Source organism: Nyctibius grandis, chromosome 7 (genome assembly GCF_013368605.1).
Source record: "Nyctibius grandis isolate bNycGra1 chromosome 7, bNycGra1.pri, whole genome shotgun sequence".
In the NCBI taxonomy this organism is placed as follows: Eukaryota; Metazoa; Chordata; class Aves; order Nyctibiiformes; family Nyctibiidae; genus Nyctibius; species Nyctibius grandis.
In genome coordinates this window covers 10,130,009-10,150,896 of record NC_090664.1, presented here as the reverse complement: position 1 = coordinate 10,150,896, position 20,888 = coordinate 10,130,009, and the positions used below count along the sequence as shown (strand labels likewise).

The following is a 20,888-nucleotide window of genomic DNA, read 5'->3' as shown; positions in this document are numbered from 1 at the left end:
CCACTGTTTATTTATGTACTATTACAGAACCACTGAGAGGGGTTATTAATCAAGAGTATTTCTTTTTCAAAGCAGTCACGCCATGAAGCCAGGGACACAGCTAAAGCTTAAACCTACATCCTCCTCCCAAGCAGCGTGTTAGTGATGTTAAAAACACCCCACTAGCCCAAACAGACAGAACAGCCTAAGGAGGGGGTAACATGCTCCTGGACATGTAAATCCCAGCTCAGCCCTTATATTCACAAATGCCTGCAGAAAACAGACTAAATATGAAGGAACTGCTTGGTATCTGCATTTTGTGTCATCGTTACAGGCAGCTCCGGGCACAGTCAAATTCCCAGTGTGTATGGGCACCAGTGTATGCTAGTGTTTTGCCTGAAAACACAAGAAAAGAAGAGCTGCACAACAGATTTCCTGCTAAGATGGTAATAAAGTAGTGGGTACAATAAACCTACTCACACTCATGGTTTTAAAAGCACTCGTGCTTTTTGCTGGATCTTCTTAGGATTTTTAAGCATCACAAGGCAAAACAGTTCGTGCTAGGGCAAGTGCAGGCCCTTCACCAGCCCAAGGACACAGAAGGGGCTGAGGAGAGAGAGCACGACTTCCAAGCATTATACTCTCACAGGAGATCAATACCTTGTTCTCTCTCTGTGCCATGAATTCATGGCAGAGCTCAGCTGCTTCACGGGTTGTGGCAGTGGTAGCAGAGCTTGCCAACAATGACTTCCTCAGACAGCAAAACAGACTGCAACAATGGGTAGGATGTTGTCCTACGGGATTCAGACTCCTGGTAATGTGTTCAGCTCCTTCTTCTTTAATAAACTACAAGTAATACAGAAGAACTTCTTTTTGTTGCTGTTGTTGCTGCCTGGGCATATGTTCCCTGATGGCTCTAAACCTTCAGTACTCAGGAATAGCAACAAAATGCACAGAGAGCTACTTGCAACAGAGCCCTTGGTTTGTCTTTTCAGAAAAATGAACACACGCCTTAGCACAAAAAACTCTTGGCTCATATGAGACAAAGGGACTTGATATTTGCCTAATTTTGTCTGCTTTTATTTAAGCAGTAAAAGCACATCTGCTCGATAAGCCACAACCTTCAGCCATGTTGATGGAGTAAAGAATAAATACTCAGCTCCAGCACATTTGATAAAATCTAAAAATACTTCAGTAAGCTCCCTCAGCCTTTTCTAAGAACAAACTTGTAGGTGGGCTTAAAGCATTTGGTGTCATTACACTTCTGAACAATTCTGCTCCTTGAAATAAATTCAGCCTGCCTTTCTCCTGCACTAAGTCCCTTCCATTAGTCAGAAGAGCAGAAGACAGAGATGGTGAGCACACAGAAAATTAAATACAAAACACCATAAGCCTTCCAACACCTGATGGAAGAACAGGTCTAATAGATGTTTATGTTCTCATCTAGGTTGCACTACTCTGAGCTCACATCAACAGATCTTATCCATGTCACCCTGCACCTGCTCTACAGAAAATACTTACCTTCAGGACATCAGTCTTTACTTGAGCTACAAAAGCTCTCGTCTTTAGTATCCAAGCACTCTTGATAAAGATGGAAAAGGTTTCATCTGTACATCTCAAGAAAAATGAGACCAATACCTACCTGAAGCATCTGGAAAAAAATCATACGGCTCACATCCAGCGTGCATGTCAAAAGCACAACTGCAGAGACCACTCTGATAGTATATCAGCTTCAACAGAAATTTTAAAGCTAAACAAATGGAAGGCAACGTTAACTAGAGAATTCCCTGAATGACTGCAGTCATTCCCTGGACAATGAAGCTGAAAAGTAACATGATCAGATAATTGGAATTTCACTGTTCATGCCAAAAAGGAGTTCTTCTCTTACCAAAGAAACAGGAATTGAAGTAGGTTGTCGATTCTCCCCTCAAGCTAAAATCTCATTTGATACAGAATTAATCTTAATTTGCTTTTATAAACCTGTGGCTTCCTTTGAGCTCACATTTGATCCGTGGTGTTTTCGAAGGCACACATTGAAAGCAAACCCAAAATATAACGTACAGGAGAGGATCCCACAGTCCTGGAACTTCTGGCTGAGAAACCAAGTAGGAGAAAGCATCTCTCTGTGTGGTCATCTCAATGATAGTCCAGAATCATTACCAACTAAGTAAAAAAAAAAAAAACCAACAAACCAACAAAGCTCCTCAAGGAAAGCATACATGTGCCAGAATTATGCCATAAACCAGAGCAGAACAGCAGGCTATGCATCCGGACTGGACACACCCTGATTTACATGTGTTCAACAGCAAGTAAACTTGAAATGCTCTAACTTATACAATCTATTTTGTAATTAGGAGATTACCAAACACCTCTTCAGAAAATGGCAACTATCTGGAGCAGGTGACAGGTTGCACTCATTACTAGCATCGTGGCCAAAGCATGACACCCCACTGGATATTTCCTACACGTATGGGCTTTTTGCATCACATCTGCTATGTGTGTGATGTCTGCACTTGCAGAGCCCATGTTACTGAAGAGAAGGGGAAGCGTGAAGGTGGTGTTGTTATTCAGCATTCTGATGCACTCATCTGAATCGCATTTTTAATTCAACTGAATTCAGCTATTTATCAGTTTACATTTCCATACAACAGTCTCTAATGATCTCTCACAGTCTACAAGCCAGTAGCTATATACACCTCTTTAAGACGGCATGTGGTTTCTTCAAGCTATTACAAAAAAAATTCAAAACATCTTCAGTGACTGAGAGACACCATAACAACAAGGACATCACCTTTTAAATTGGATAGTATTAGTGAGGTCTTTAGAAAACTCATAATTATTTTAGATATTTGATGTCTTGTGAGGAAGCTGCAAAGATGAGTAGACAGCACTGCCACAGTATTAACAGTAGCTTAGTATATGCAAATTCTTGAACTACTGTAGGGCTTGTAAGTAAGGGCTCAGATGGCACTGACAGTTATGCAGGTACTTGCTTCTGTATGTGAGAGGATTTACAGCGTTCAAAAAATCAGACTTATAAATAGTAAATCATGGAAGAGCAAAAATCAAAGGAGCATATTGATTCCAGTTATTACTGACAGGTAGAGTAGAAGAAAAATAAGCATTATAAAGACAAATCCTTCACATCTGGCCTGTTTTCTTTGTAATAGTTCTCCTGTAACAGCCTGTCTCCTTTTAGACCACACCCAGGGCTAAACAATAACCAGTCATTCTATCACCCAAGACCCCTCACCAGCCAAGAAAGGGAACTGGGAAAAGGAGGGAGACTCATGGGTTGAAACTGAAACAGATTTAATAAAATAAGAAAACCGATATCAATACTAATGCTACTACAAAAGACAAAGTTATACTTAGCCCATACAGTAGTGGTGGTGAAACTCTCCAGGGATGGTGACCATTGAGGGGAAGGAAGAGAAGAGAAGAGGAGAGGAAAAAGGCCCCACCATCCCCAGCAGCTTTCCAATTTATAGTGAACATGAGGTTTATGTTATAGAATACACCCGTGCGCCAGCCTGGGTCAGCTGCCCTGGCTTTCACTGCTAATGGCCTTGATCACCATACTACAGCTGGCCACAAACTAAACCAAAATGTAACAGAAAAGTGATTCTATAATTTTATCCCTGCAAAACCAGGACACAGCATAAGAATCCAACACAGAGACAACTGCAGATGCAGAGATATTTCTCCAGAGACCATGCAAGGGATAATCTGTGAAGTTCAGAACAAGCTCTCAGTGAAGGCGACAAACAGGTCGCCACTGCAGTCTTAGTGCTGCTTTGTTACCGAACATTTCCCATCCGAACACCCCCTCACCATACACATTGCCAGAACTCTCCGAAAAGACAAGACAGTGGTTGGCATCATCTCTCCTCTAGAAAATTTGTTGAGTATCTGCTACATTGAACTCAACACAACATTAAAGCAAAAAGAGAGAAAGAGCTCTGGTGAAAAGACGGAAACAAAACAAGCTCATGCTGCTACAGAGCAATGCATTTTCTCGCTTTATTTTGATTATTTTTCACAGATCCACCCTAGATGCCAAGGCAGATTTGGAAGTTTTTTTGATTTATCAGAGTTGGCCAGAATACTTTCCACAAAAGAGAAACAGTTTGGTAGCATTCAGAAAATTAAATGGAACCATCTTCGAAATAGCAGTTTTTCCAGAAATGTGTAAGTTTTCACAGCCTGAGACAGAGGACAAAAGATCACTGAAGACAAACTGTTTGGTGTGCTTTACAACCTGACCCTCAGACTCACCTGCTGCTTTAAATACAGGTTTGAAATTGACAGAGGTAAATCTTATTACCTGACCAAAACACCAATATCTGAAGTGCTCAAGTCAGTTGGGCAGACCGTAATTCATAGGTTTGCTTTTATACAGCATGGCAAAGTTTGTGAAAATAACAAAATTGTGTGTTTTCAAAGGTGTGAAGAACCTTATGCATATGTGACAGATGGATCCGTGAACTGGAAAATCTCTTCATCATACAGGTCTTCTGGTAGTTTTTCGTCTCCATCAGCAAAAAACGTAGGGAACGGAGGGTTCTTATTGTAGTCTTTGTAAGTAGGCAATTTGCTATCTTTGACCTAAAAAGCAGGAAGGGGAAGAGTGGGGTTAATAAATCTTACAGAAGACTTTCAGACTTACACTAGAAATTAAATAAACCATCTTGCATGCATAAGAAAAAAACCCAACAGCATTCACATTACACTTGTTTATCTGAAGAATTCTAGGTATAATCATCAGTTATTTTAACATCAAGTCCAGCTATTGAATTTAACATTTTGTACCCATCATTATGGAGTTTTTAGAAAACCAGCAAAACAAAACAAAAAACCCAAAGAGAATTTACCACTTGTGTGATAAATTTATCACTACTGTGAGAGAATCACAACCTACTCTCATGAATTCATTGCTCAATATTTCAAAATGTTATTAAAATAAATGTGTATAAGTATGGCTTGTTTAAACTGTGTTTATATCCCACAGTACTTTCCTACATGACATACCAAGTTATATTATGCAGTGTAATCATCTCTTCAACAACCAAGACATCCTTTTGTATTTATGGTACAAACTAATTATGGCAACTAATTTTGCAAAGATACATGTACGTGCCGCACTCAGTCCCTCTGCCTACTGCAGAGCTATTCAGTAACTGCAGAGTTAAGCATCTAAAATTCTTCCACCAGAAATCAGTACCCAAGTTTGTTGAAAACAAGCCTTTAAGAAAGTTAATCTCCAAGAACTGTAGTGCCACAGAAAAATGACTTTCCTTTACTGACCTCTCTACATGTGGAAAGATTTAAGGTCTAGCCCCTGAAACTTCAGTCTCCAAAGAAAATTAATGGGTAGAATTATCAGCAAAAAGCAGTTCGTCTGTGGTAGGAGATAGAAAGCTGGCATCTCTGAAGAAAAAAAAGAGCTACAAATTCTTGAGTGATGAAATTTTATTTCAAATGAAATTCTTCATTTCTATATTGTTACATATGATCTTCCTCCTGAGCTGTAATAATCCCTTTCAGTCACTATACTCAACTGGATTAAAAAAAGAGTACAAATAGATTAGACAAAATTTTAGTATAGAGAAGATAAGCTCTTCCTCTTATTTTTTTTTGGTGGGCTTTTAAAGAAAAGGAAGCTTGTTCTTACTTGGTTGGACAGAAACCTCACATAGGACAGTTGTGATTTATACCAGAAATTAAATAAAACAATTTTACGCCCACTGACAGTTCTGTTCTGACAGCACTATATTCACCAGATTCATATCTGCTATTATTTGAGCCTTTCCCAAAGTCCATGAGGATTCCTGCAGACAAAGAGCACAATAAATTTGACTTAAACTTTAGCTTCTGCAAAACTGTTTTGTTTTGTTTTTTTTTTTTTCCCCCCAGAGGAAGTTCCAAGAGTTTTCCAACTGCAGGCTTGATAAACAAAAGAAAACCTTTTGCTAAGAGTGAGAGCAAGAAGGGCTCAACATGTTGTCCTGGTTGGGATGGCTACCGAGCTTTTCAGGTAGATCATTCCTCTTCTACCAGATGTGTCACTTTGCAAAGTGTTCTCTATTCACTTGTAAACTGCCACGCATAACTACTGAAGTACCTGTAGTCCCGGCCCACAGCAATTTACATTACCTATCTACATGGAACAAACTAGGTGGAGGTCTGAGTCGAAAGACCTTTGCTGCAACAGTTCCAGCAGCAGTGAGTTCAGAGGAAACACAGTCAGAGAGCTTCAACAGTGCCATCTGAACTGCTGAGGCTGAGAAGCCATCCTTCCCTTTCAAGACGTTGCTGATGTTTCTTTTACTATATGAAAAGATGTTTTAATAACTGCACCAGTTAGCTATTATTTCCCCTGCCCCTTTCTCTTTTACTCCCTAATCCTATTACACATCATAAGACTTCTTTGTCAACAGCAAAAACCCCCATGTTCTCCACGTGAATTACAACAGTATTAGGAAGATTAGAATAATTTCTGACAACTTATTAATTTCATACATATTCAAATGTTTTTCATGCCTACATTTTTGTTATTTTGGATTATTCTCATCATGAAATAGTATGTGCTGTTACATACAGGCTGCGTCATTACAGGCAGTTTTGGACACCTGACAAATGAAAGGAATTTAAATGTTTGTTTTCCTCCTCCCCCTCTGCCGCCTTCTATTTTCTTAAAGAACAACTTCTTATCACACGACTTAGAAGTAAGACATCTGCTCTTAACTGAAGGCAAACCCAACAGTCTAATCTTAGTTCTGCATTAGTTTATCTAAATAAATGTAAGATTTCTGTTCAGCCTTAACATTGTATTTCACATATTAATGTCAAGTGGCATTTTGCAGATAGTGCCTCTTGTGCGATAAGGAGAATTCTTAAAGTAGTTTTAAGATTCTTACAAAACATTTTCAAGAGACCATTGTTGCTTTCAGAGGAGTATAATACTGTTTCATTGTGCCCCTTCCAAGCTCCTCAGAAGCTTGACAGATCCCAGAAGCACAAGCCACATCTGATGTTAAAATTATTTTCTTCTGATATGCTCTTTCTTTTGATTGGTACAATTGACACAGTATTTCTTTTGACTGGTGAAAACTACTGCTCTTCTTCCATCTTCTCATTCATTGCTTTCAAATGTAATTTAAGTTCTACTCCTGAAGCACCATCTTAGAGCATCAGATTCCTGCACAATAATTTCACAATATTATAAATGGGTTAAATGGGATGCAGCAGCAGTTACATTTGTCTGTATAAGCTTGTACATAGACAAGAAGTACGTGTGACCCAGCACAGCTCTTCCTGTTCTCCCAGTAACGTTCTGAGAGCATCCCTAATAAAGGAATAAGTTTTAAAGCTCTGTGTTACTAAAATCTAGTGAATTTAGTTCTCACTCACAGCAGGATTCAGGCTGAGAGCCCAACTGGTTATTACAATCCATCAAAGTATTCACTGTATAACTCAATATAACATAATCACTTGCTCAACTTCTGTATTAATACTACTACATATTAAAGTACACTATACTGCAGATAGATGGTGTATACAGTAGTGTATATACACTACAGTATATTCTCTGTGAAGTTTTTAATTAAGAAAAATACTAGAGAGATGAAATTGGAGCTGGTTGGGATTTTGTCACTAAATCTTTAAAACAGTCATAAAGGGGTTTGCAGACAATTAATAACCTGCACATAGGCATGTCCTGGATATTGACAGCATAACAGCTAGTGTAAATAAATACAAATTCAGAAATCTATCACCACAAAAGACTTAATGTCTTAAACAGGCATTAAAGCTTGCTGCTTAAGTCTCAACTCACATTTGTAGTTTGACGGGGCTTCAGGCTGTGTAGCAACCACAGCAAAGAATGCAAGTTGTTTGCAAAACACAGAAATGTGTTTAAATATACAGAATGTTAGAACTAATATCCTCAGGTGTCATACATTACCCTCTGCTATTTCTGAAGCTAGTCAGAAAATTGAATTCAAGAACTTTATTAATTTCTGACCAGCTTTATTTTGTCTTATAAAACCAACCAAACAAAAAAAAACTCCACACAACTCTATCATGGAGCCCAAGGTAAAGGACAGGGAACACAAAAGAAGTGAAGGCATCACACTATTCCTGCATGTCCTCACTTTGAGCACAGCACACCCAACTTGGGCGTCAGCAGCTAGAAACACGGTAATACTGGCAAGTGTGATAATAAACAAGTAGGATACAAAACACCACAGACTTCTCTAAAAAAAAAAAAAAAAAAAAGAAGCAGTAGGGGAAGACTGAGAAGTTAAGTTTATTAACTCAAGCAGAATACTGTATTAAAGCAAACATATACTTAGTTTAATTCAATTCTAGCATACAAAAAGGCCAGTTCACCATCTAACTTGCTAAGCAACTCCTCTGGGTTACAAGATTTGCCAGAATTTCTGCTTTCACTATCACTACAAGTGATATATTAGAAGTGATCAACATTGAACGTCCTAAGAAAATCAGGTGCCTTAAAATCAGGGCAGATATAAAACATTTTCAGAGATAACCTATAGTGTCCTGAATTATAATATATTACAGTACCCCCTCCAATATAAAGCATCTACTTAAAAAGGGAATTAGTCTTGTGCTTCCCTCTTGAATGACAGAAGAGATAACTTTTTGTCAACATACTTGGAAGAGAAATTGAGAGCCCTAAGCTTCCAAAAGAAAAAACTTAGCTTTTTTTCTGAAGAATCAACACCACAGACAGTAACTATAGGCCCTGTGATCTAAGAAGATACACTAAGAGAAACAGGTATTACCCTGAGGCAGGCTATCTCACTAGGCACAACACACTAATTTACAAATCCTTACTCTGGGATGTTACTCTTGTAACAGAAAAATTCATGGAATCATAGAATCATTTTGGTTGGAAAGGATCTTTAAGATCATCAAGTCCAACCATTAACCATATTTCATACATTCCATACATTCCAGCACACTGCTAAAGTTCCTTAATTTTATTAGCCCTTGTCATTGAGAAAGAAATCCATGCTCAAGTAAGCTTTTTTGATTAATCTTTTAGTTGGCTAGAAACATTACTTATGTCAGTTATTTACCTGCATGCTTCAGTGTGCAGTATCAAATGAAAACTGATTTCCAATTAAACCAGGAATGCATCAATCCTAGTATTCTGCACCTCTATTCTGCTGAAAATGAAACTTGAAAAATTTACGTGCTTCATCTCTGTCTGGACACAGTGCTGATGCACCAAGTTTCCAAAAATACATAACATACAAAATAAATATATGCTTTAAGGTGCACTGTGGTTTTAATGGTTACCAAGCAACACAGAGAGGGTACTGAACACAAATGCCTTCTTCTTAGAGACACGTGAAGAGAAAAGTGTGATATTCCACTTTTTGAGCTCAAAGACAGATGGATCCAAATCCCCTAGATATTAGTCCTACCTAATTATAGGCAGGTATTTAGTGGAATGAACAGTAATTATGAATGCTAATATCCCATAATTTTTCTCCCCAACTACAGATCCAAATATACAACAATGTACAGAAAGTCAAAGCCTATATGCAAACAAGAAAACATGCTGGAAGAAAGGCTTAACACACAAACTAAAACCACCACAGATGAGTGCAGCAAGTTTAAATGGAGAAAGAAAAAACAGAAATTAGAGAAATCTTCACAGATGTATTTGAAAATATAAGGGGAAAAAAATCAATTCATACATGTAATTCATTTGGCTTATGGAAGAAAAAAAAAACCAGAATGGATTCACCAGGTCGAGGAACTGGAATCACAGAATGTTAGGGATTGGAAGGGACCTCAAAAGATCATCTAGTCCAATCCCCCTGCCGGAGCAGGATTGCCTAGACCATATCACACAGGAACGCGTCCAGGCGGGTTTTGAATGTCTCCAGAGAAGGAGACTCCACAACCTCTCTGGGCAGCCTGTTCCAGTGTTCGGTCACCCTCACCGTAAACAAGTTTTTCCTCATATTTATGCGGAACCTCCTGTGTTCCAGCTTGCACCCATTGAATGAACTGTTGCTGACTACATAATCCTTCCAATCACCAAATATGTGAGTGGAGGCAATTTTTAAAAATCTATTTCTTAACAGTAACAATATCTACTACTGTGCCTTCATCTCAGTGTTATTTATTACCAAAAAGCCATGAAAGTTTGAGTCTGAAGCACTTTGGCCAAGATCTTTCAAATATTCTATTTTGTTAATCAAAGAGCTCTAGGGATGAAATCCCTCATTCTTCCCATGGATCCTCAACCTTCATCAATGGAATTACATGCAACTCTGAAATGTGCATGCCAAAATGCATACTTGAAGATACTCGGACTTCTAAATTGTAGATAACTATGACTTGAAACATTTTCAAATATAGGTAACTTAGAAATACAATTAATATAGGTTCTGTATCTTGTAGACATCATGTACAAGTATTAGTAAAGCAGTCAGAAAAGTGCCTTGTGTCACTGAGTTAACACTGAACGATTAAGTTTACTTGAAAAAAACAATGGAGCCATTTTAACTTTAGGTCTTAGGATAAAGTTCCAATCATCATCCACGGCGAGTGAACGGAACAGACATCACTTCTGGACATGGCAAGCACTTAAATGGCATGCAGCACACTGCCATGGCAATCAAAGTCCATTATCCTCTTCACATCACAGACACCAACACGGTTGTTTTGCTGCATATCCTCAGAATGTCTTGGCCCAGTCTCCTGTTAACAAGGCTGTTGACTGTGGCAGTACTGCTGCCTCAAGGATTTTTTTAAGCTAACAGCAGGACTGCTTTCAGAACAAAACCAGTAAATCCAAGGTGTTAAGGGGAATGCTTTCCAGCCTAGGCAAGAGTAATGTCCGAGTAAAGAAAAAGAGAAGGTGGAAGAAAAAGGTGGAAGTGACCCAAACATGAAAGAAAGCATGTAACACTTCCAGTAGGTTCTTCTCCAAGCAGAAGTGTGCAGTGTCGGATTAGTGAGGGGATATTGATTTGTTTAAATGAGATCTTCATGGTGTTCATAAGAATGTGTGGTATTAACACATACAGCTTTGCTTTTTAAAACAGTTTATATTACAGGTGTTTAATAAATGTTCGTTTTCTTAACTCACTTAAAACCAGAAATTGAAAAATGAATTTACTGAGTCTAGTTAGAATAAAAGTTATGAGTGTATATGTATATTTATATAATAACTTAAAAGTACTGTATTCAGAGTCTAAATGGCCTCATGAAATGTTGTATCCTTGTAGGCATATCTGAGATGTTTACATGCCGTTGCCACTGAACCATGCAAGTGTGGATTTTAACAGCATGACTAGGAGAACAAGATGCACGACCTTTTTGCAACAATTGGTTCTTGCTTAAGAGTACTATTAAGATCAAAGAATAAAGTCTGGGCATCAAACGTTACTCATTTTTTCAGCTACGCTATGTTGCTTGTAGACATACATTGTAATTTAAAAATAACATCCTACAACATATTCACACTTAATTAAACCTCAGACTAACATATAGCAACTAGGTTCATGCCTCAGGATTAGAAAAAATACTTAGAAAGCAGTTGAAGAAAAGGTCATTCAGTCCAATATACGGATGAAAAACCAGTCAAACTACAGTCTTAATTCTATGTCATTAATGTCATGCCCAGTAATTTTGCAGAAGTTATCCTGAAAACTACTTCTCCTGGACATCTGTTAACAGATTTTTCACCATCTTGGTAGAGAAATGAGTAATGTGTTCTCCAGGCTTGGGCTGGACATTACAATCAAAGCAGTTTAGAGATACCTCACCCAGGAAAAAAGGCCTTATTTCCAGTGAGAGAAACATAACAATAAACTTTATTTTTCTGTGTGTAAAACGCCTATTTGAAAGCTAGAGTTGCTTTACTTAATGCCCAGTAACTGTGAGTTCTGCTCCACAACTCGGAAATACATAACAGAAACTGGATGCCCATAGTAAAATATGACAAGAACATAATAAACTAGTTGAAAACATCTGAACTTGATGAACTCTAACTTTTCAAGACCTGGATCATTTAAATCCCTACAATATTTCTGAGGATTTAAAACTATGTATCAGTTATATAGGTATATGTACAACAAAATCTTTATAATCATTCATAACAAAGATGTTTGATACCCTGTACTCTATTAAGTCAGAAAGGAAACAACTTCCTCCAAGTAACTTGTGCTTGCAGATGTGCAGAATATACCTAATTAGAAAAAGACTATTTTAAAAATAATCCTTAAAAGTACTTTTTTGCTTTGAAGTGGATTATTTACATTCTAAGATCACATACTAGACTCCATTGTTTCAGTTTTTCATAGACAATCCTGAAACAATCTCCATAAAATTTGAAATGAATTCTGTAGAATGCCACAGAAAACAACACTGACACATTTACATTGATCGCAAAGGGAACTCATATCGTTATTGTGAACTCCAGCTGTCTCCTCCTGTACCTCAACTGCTCCTTGGAAAGGTAACTGCTGCTGTGTATGGGAATACTTTGAATAACCTTTGGAGTAGTGCTTGCTGTGTATTTCTCTTCATGAATACAGCCCTTAAATAACGTTCTGGAAATCTCACCACCATGCTATCAACTCAGGTTACCGTTAAAAGGGGATGGACCTAGCCCTGACACACTTACCACAGGGCTAGAGCAACTGTTGGTTTATCATATGCTACATGGCTGCACAACCCCAGTGCAAAGCTAAGAATGAGCCGTTTAGAGTAACTGGTGACCCACTGCACCTATTAATCACTCTCTTTTACAGAACTGATCCTACTGCCCTTTAATTCAATAGTACAAGATGGGACTCTGAAGAAATGAAGATTGCATTCAACTAATGTTTTTCCTTTTGTAAGAAACAAGCTGTAGAGAGCTTAGGAGTCACTAATACCAGTAAGTTGAAACTAGCAAACATACCTTCACCAGACAATTTGTGTGACCCGGAACAGACCCATTTACATAAATAATGTCGTGTTTTGTGTTGATCCTCCACACCTAGAAGACAGAAAAAAAAAAGGCATTGACTTGTTTCAGAGACTATCCCCAGTTTTACTAACAGTATTCCAGCAAAGCACAAACTGATTAACTGGAGGTGGCACTCTGGGGAAGAAGAATGTTCTGCACAGGCCTAAACTTGCCGCAAAATTCAGTCACATGCTACTCTGAGTGCACAGCTTTCTAATGCAGGAGTCTATTAAACAGTTTTAAAAGGCTTCTGATCAGGCTATATTTGCTAAGGCAGCTCTTTGTTCAGCATAACACCAACTGAAGCTCCCAAGTCTCTTTTCCCTCTAACAGTAACAGCTATTGAAAAACATCATGTGACAAATTAAAACAAATATGCTCATGAAAGTGTTACTGTGACCATTTGTTAATTTCTTAATTCTATGAGGTGCTCAATTGAACATGCACGTTTTCTGTTAAAAATAAAGTTTTAGTTAGCAGAGAGCAGCAGTGGCACACTTTTTCGCAAACTAGAGGCTAATAAGCTCTTTGTGCAAACTACAGAGGCTGCCTTCAGAGACAAAGAACAGTAGCTGTAATAGCCCAGGAATGGCTGCAGCTACATACACATCAGAATCTAGAGAGAAACTATAATCCCTTTTTTGCACATGAAAGTGAAGGGCCATGATAAAGTTATGACTTCAAACAACTCAGACTTGGGTTGGGTTTGAACAGTGGAATAGGCATGAAAACATTAACTGAAGGTCACCAAAAGCTTGTTTGTTTTCCCACTTCAAAGGCAGAAGTCAAGGGACACGGTGAAAAACACATCAGATGTGGAAGTATCATCTGAAATCCCAGCTCCCAGGGTACACGTATGCAAAGGGAGTTCAGATAACTTATTTGTAACCCACAAGAAGATAGGAGCACACATTTGCTGCTCTTGTCTTTCCAGCTTGCTTACTTCAAGACACTCCTGTCTGGATTCTGACAGAAATGACAGACAGTACACCAACACAAGGCTACATGGCTAAGTCCATTGCTTGGCAGTGCAACCACCTTATACGCATTCTAGTTTACTCAGAACTCACCTTTAATCCAAAAGTTGTCCTATAGATGTTACCCATTTTACCAGGCATTTTCTTTCCGCGATAAACTTTGGCAGCTTTCTAGATAAAAACAGGGCCAAAAAAATCATGTAACTGCAAGAGGTACACTTACAAACTCAAGAGCATCACCAAAGAAAATACGCTGGCACTTCCAATGTCGAAAATATCTAACATTGATTAGCATTTTCAATACCTCCCTGCTGGAGGTTAGGTATTACTCTACGTGTTATCTGAAATACTTGACCTCAATCATAAAATTGCTATAAATACTCTTCTATCAACAAAGGGGATTCTAGCTTTGCTTAATACTTAATGTGTATAGATTCAGAGCAAAATCTGCACTCATCCCATACTTTCACTTTGTGAAAATCAAGAAAAGTTGGTTTGTTTTTTTTTTTCTAAAACCCCTGCCAACACAAGACTCTCACTTACATTACAGACTGTAGCAACTGGAAACTTGCCTAAGCTACTTGTGGATGCTACTGCAGAGCTCCAGAGCAGTCCTGCCCTGGAAGGCTGCCAAAATGAAGATACACTGTAGTTTCTCACCTCTCCCTAATCCATGAGTTTTATACTGGTGTAAACCAGATTTTTTTAAAGCATGTATTTTTGAGAACAGAATTTTTAATTACATTCCCAGCTATTGCTTAGTTTCTGTATCCCATTTTTGTTTGGCTGAGTATAACCTGGAGAACAAAGGTGGAAAAGAAAAGGCAGGAATAAAGGCAACGGTTTTCAGTTCTACAGTATTATCAAGAGATTTGTCTCAGTTTCCTGCACCACTCTCATATTCATTAGTAATGTTTATTTTTTTTTTAACTCGTGTGAAAATCATGATTTCAGGAAATCAGCTGCAATTAAGTTCTACAGACAGGATTCTGTACTGAGCAATGTAGGATTACAAAAAAATCTGAGGTCGTCAACACCAGACTGGAAAATAAAAATTGAGGCATTGTTCTTCCTCTATTGCATTCTTTCACCTTGTTTCCTTTTCATCATACCTATTTCCAATATTATTTTCCATTCTATATACTTTGTGAAATTACATCCAGCATTACTGCTTAGCAAATTCTAATTTAAAGAAAAGTAAAGAGGGATTATTTTGTAATGATGAATACCATCTGCTAAAACAAAGTGTTGTATGCTCAAATATTTACATTCTTCAGAGAAAACAGTACCAGGTGTAGAATTCATTTTCCAGCTGAAATGAAGGACTACAAAACCAGTACTGTATGCTTTTACAGTCTCAATTACACTAACTTCATTGCCTGGTGCCTTTTTGCTTTTACTATTCTCCTGAGCATTATTAATTATTTTTTAATTTTTATTTTAATTTCACTAAGAAAATTACAGATAATTCAGGTTCAGTGCTGTGACTCAGCTGGTCTTAGATCTGTATAATGAAGGCTAGTTTGTAAAAATCCCCCTTAGTTCAGCCTAAATATTGTGCAACCTTTATAGAGACAAAGTTTTAAATGAGTCTGCTCCAAAGAGATTTTAAACTAATATTATTTATAGTTTGTAACTTAAAAATATTACTCTCTACTCTGCTTAAAAATGCTTGAAAGCCAACAAACTATTCTGGGAATCAAAGAGTTCATTAAGCAGCCACACAAGCCAGGCAAGGTGATAAAAGCAACTAAAGTTCCAAAGAATAGTACAATATCTGCAGTATAAAATAACAGGTAAATCCTTTCCAATCTATAAATGCTGTGATAAAAGATTCTTAAAACTCTCTTTGAAGCATTAAGACTATTTCTCTCAGCTATACTACAAAATACCACAATTTGCTCAGTTAAAATGTCTGCTCACTTACCAGCAACACAGAATATTCATAAATCGAGGCATAAGAGAACAGCTAATCTGCACTGCTCATTACACAGGTTTCTGAATTTCCTTTGAAATAGCTGGGATTCTCTGCTACCACAGAGTAGATAGTAACAACCAGCTACTGTGAAATTGTTCATTTTTAGTAAGCAGTTCTAAAAATACTGGAGAATGTTTAAACAGGAAATACGAATCCTCACATTGGTAGATATTGCTCCAGGACGTCTGTGAGTTTTCGTCTGGCCGTGGCTCGCAGGCTGACCTTTAAATCCCCACCTTTTCATGACACCTTGAAATCCTTTACCAATTCTGAAAAAAAAAAAACCCGAACAAATTAAGAAACAAACCTGGGTTAGTCAGACTTAAGGTTTCTAGCAGTAACCAGTAATTTCAGTCAGGCTCATGATCTTTTTACCTTTAGCAAAGCTCAGCAGGGAGAAGAATATACGTTTTTCAAAAAAATCTGTATTTTATACCATAAACACATTCTAATGCAATACTTAAAGGTTGCTTTACAGACTAAGAAGCACTAGAAGAGAGTCAAATAGGCAAAAACACTAACATAAAATGCTCCTTGCTGTGAGGGTCCTCAATACATGGTACATAATGAAGCTTTCACCAAGTGGACACCAGAACAAGCAAAAAAAACCAACCAACCAACCAAAAAAAAACCTGAATAAAAAGCAACTGTATAACAACACATAGCAAAACTTGATGACAGGCCCTAAGCATCAAGAGAGGAAAGAGATGGCTGCTTAAACTAGCAAAAAAATAAACCAAGGAATATTTCTTTTCCATACTACAACAGACTCATCTCTTGAAAACAGTTTTATGTGTAGTGAAAACACTTAAATCTTTTGATCTGTACTCATCTGACAAATAAGGTCTAAAATACAATAACAAAACATATTTTCAGAGTCCATCCATTAATCTTTGAGGTACATGATAGTACTACTGGCTTTGGAGTTCTCTGTTTACTGCAGGGACAGACTCAATAGGAAAAATTGCCTTACCACTGCTCAAAAGAAAATCCGATTAAAGTGTGTGTTTAAACTGGCATTGTTTGTTTCCAAAAGGAAAAGTCTGACCAGAGGGTTTATGGCTGCACTGATTATTAAAATAATTTAATAAGATGATAATTTTCCTCCAATTTACAGAAATCCTTGCTCTGCTAATGCACTTTGCAATGTCATGGTCCTCTTAGTTCAAGCATTAGAAGCTTCCGGCCAAACACAGGAAAATAAACCCAGGTATAAGCGTGCATACCGCACGCTGTATATACGGACTACATTTTGCTGACCCCCCTGATCAGAAAAGCACCACCATTAAAAACTAGAGAAAACACACAAATGCGGAAAACACCAACACTCACTAGAACTGGATTCCTTCCTCTTCCACTTGAATAATTCTCCCCTGAATGCTGGCCTAGTTGCCTACAGCAAGTCAAACTACAGTCAAAACCAGCCACAAATGGAAAGACTCTCTAAAGCCACAGTTAAATTTGGCCCAGAAGAAATAAAAATTATTGGTTAGAAAGTCCTGAATTTTTTTTGCTCCCTTCCTACAACTAAGGAAATGCTAAAACATGAATTAAGTAGCTATATGTTCCTTTGGCTTGCCAGCTGGCCAGTCATGCAAGTGGTTGCCACCAGCAAGAGAGTCCTTCCAGGCCAGCAGACGGTGGTGCAACATGGGGATATGGTGAGGGTCAGGGCTATGAGAGGGAGCTGAAGGCATCTGCAGGAGGGAGGACCTGGGTTACCTGGGATCAGGAACACAAGACAGAAATCTAAAGGACGAAAGGCTTTGTTACACCAATTTCTCATGAATCAGCTTATTTTAAAAGCTTGCAGTAAAGAACAGAAATAGTGGTAAAAAAAACGGTTTGAAAAATACTCATGCTTTAAGAGAGGTTCAAAATTTGTCCTTCTATGTCTGCAGATTGCTAGGGGATTAATAACTTGGAAATACGTAGCACAAACTAAGCTATAGGAAAACTCATATCTGTTCTGCCAAAATATTATTTTTTTTTCTTTGAAACTATCTATTATTTGCCATGTTTTCCAAGTAGACTACTTCTGGCATCTCTAGCTGGAAGACAGAATTAGCAAAGTCTCCAAAACCAATTGCAAATGGGTTGCATAACAACAGCTGTGCAGTTACCAGAGTGAGAAGACCAGGGGCATGATTAATTCTTTAGCTGCAGAAACGTTTCAGAGAAAACCAGACAACCATGGCCATCAAAAGCTACCATTTCAAAAGAAAACAGTACTGTCAACTTTAATCAAGAATAAATCCCTGATGTCATGAAACCACTTCAATGTTTCATTCAGATGGTTCATTTTCAGATATGAACAATTTCGAATCTTGTAAATTGTACTTTTTAATAAAGTATAAAAATAGAAGAAATCGTTAATACTTGTAAGAGAAGAATTTTGAAAAAAAAATGTTTACTTCATCAAATGCTATAAGATATCTTCAAAAAGAAGCAATTATATCACAAGATAGAGTTGCTAGTGTTTAATGATTTATGCAATAGACTATGCTTATCCACTTCTTGGTCTTTCCAGTTACACACATATTTTTCTGTGAACAAAGACTGAGACTTTACAATATCAAAGCCTTAGGAAATTTATACAAAGTGTGGCCAGACTAAAAAAGAACACTGGTAAATCTGAAAATTCTCATGCATCTGTTGATCTGGAATATGAAAACAAATCTCCAACATCTGAAATATTCTGGCTGAAGTCAAGGAAAGATATCTCAATGCAGAAATTAGAGTATTTCATAATGTATAATGCTTTACTGTCTACCAAGGTTCTTTCATCATATTAGTTCAATAATGTTTTAGAATAGTTTCATTTTCTATTTGTGTGTCACGGTTTAAAGCTGGGCCAGTTATTAAACCTGCGGCAGACGCTCTCTGTTAACCCTCCCCCCCACCCGAAGGGAAAGGGAAAGGGAAAAGGGAGAGAGACTTACGGGTTGGAAAGTTAAAACAGTTTTAATAAACCTATAATAATGAAAAAGAGTATAATAATAATATTGGAATAATCAAATATATACAAAACCAAGATTGAGCTCCCCCGATGTCGGCAACGTCACCCCCGGCACTGCAGGGCAGGCTCCGGGAAGGTCCAGGCTGGGCCTAGTGACGGTCGAGAGCTGGATTCAGGGATGCACGGATCGGAATCGGGGGCAGCAGGAAAAACAGTCGGAGTCCTCCTCGGACACCGGCCATAGCAGAAAGAGCCAGACCCTCGTGATCCCCCCGCTTTATACTGAGAATGACGTGTATGGGATGGAATACCCTCGTTGGTCAATTTTGGGTCACCTGCCCTGTCTGCTCCCCCCTGCAGCTGCGACCCCCCTTCGGCTCTTCACTCGTAAGCAGTGAGGAATTCAGCAGTGACCTTGGTTTCTCTAAGACTAAGTACAGCAAGAGCCTTACTGCACAACATCCCTACTGGTGCCTCAGCGATAACTACAAACTTCGAGCGTTATCAGTCCTGGAAACAGACACTGTCTGCAAAACATGTAGTTAGTTTCAGAAAGTGCAGTTACTTAGAGGAGACTTAGCTGAAAGTAAAAATCACTGAAAGGAAAATCGGCCTGGTTTAGGCCAAACCAGGACATTGTGAAAAACTGATTGAAGGTCTCTGAAGTACCTACAAATACACTCTATCTTATGACTTCTTGAACATTAATTTTCTATTCAACATGATGCAGTCACCATCATGATTGAAAATAAAAATAAGTTTTTATTAATTAAATAAGAAGCAGCTATAGTTTTATTTCATTTTGGAGTTTTTAATTTTTTGAAAAGAAAAAACAACGTATAATGTTCTTTAGACACATGTCAAGATGAAAAACAACTACACAGACAGTGCATATTTCTTCCTAGACTCATGCTCTATCTGAAATAAAGCTGGAATCAGAAAACTACGGGATTATGTAAATCAAACGTAAAGTAAGGAACTACAAACAAATTCAGATCAATTTAAATCAAATTTAGAAAGGAGGACTGTTCAACTAGGCACCTAGTAGCTCAGCCAATATACCTCAATCATTCTAGAAGAATATAGTGTTTTTCCAACCTAAGCTGACCTTGATGTGACTGTGATCTGTTCTCAAACAAGTGGTGGATTTCTCTACTACATGCAAAAAAAAAATTATGAATAAATTTTCCATGACTCAAAATTTATCTGTATTTCTAATGCAAAGACTTTACATTCTTCCAATTGTATGAAATGCAAAGTGCTTTTGAAACTAATATTCATTTTATATAAACAAGTAAGAGACCTTGAGATGCATGCTGTTCAAGAAATACTATGGAAAATCACAGAAGGATTTACATAGTTTACAGTTTTCTTAAAGGTTTAAAATTCTGCCAAAAAATTAACAAATATCTGCAAGAATGTATTCTTGTTGACTTCTGAACAGATGCCAGGTGTCAGCTATTAGTATCACTTATTAATTTCAAATTGTTTAATTGCCCTCTTTGTCCTTAAAAATTAGTAGGTGTGAATGCATTCAGCAAGTATCACCAATAAAATAGAAGAAAAATAATTATTAAAACTAAACCTAAAACAGTATTTTGCAAAAGTGAATGAAACAGAAAAATCCCCCAAAAGGTACTGGATCTTTTATTACTTAAAAAGTCTCATGAGTTCATCTCCAGCAAGTATTTCATAACATTAAATTAGTGTGAGATAGCCAAATCAAAAGATTAAAACATACAGTTATCACATATACAATACATACTATTTTATGCATACTATGTATTTATATACTATTTTTATTATACTATATACACTACTCTATGTAATTTCACATTAGTCAACATGTATAAAAGATACTAACCAAACATGTACTTCTCCTGGAGTTACTTATGATGATCTGCATCACAATTTCATTTAAGAATGCATCAAAAGAATCCCCCAATTTCGATCCCAAAAGTCCTAACTAGTGACTCACTACACTTTGTTCAT

General features: G+C 37.5%; 1 protein-coding gene across 1 annotated transcript in view; it reads right to left on the bottom strand.

Annotated features, from left to right (window-relative positions):
• Positions 1-3,274: 3,274 nt before the first annotated feature.
• The window catches only part of MRPL3 (mitochondrial ribosomal protein L3), a 33,037-nt gene continuing 15,423 nt past the window's right edge, over positions 3,275-20,888 (bottom strand). Inside the window, exons 7-10 of the mRNA XM_068404975.1 lie at positions 16,098-16,206; positions 14,053-14,130; positions 12,935-13,012; positions 3,275-4,587 (exon numbers count right to left, since the gene is read on the bottom strand). Of these exons, the coding sequence (XP_068261076.1) occupies positions 4,438-4,587; positions 12,935-13,012; positions 14,053-14,130; positions 16,098-16,206 (415 nt within the window). The 3' untranslated portion in view covers positions 3,275-4,437. The remainder of the gene's footprint in view (positions 4,588-12,934; positions 13,013-14,052; positions 14,131-16,097; positions 16,207-20,888) is intronic.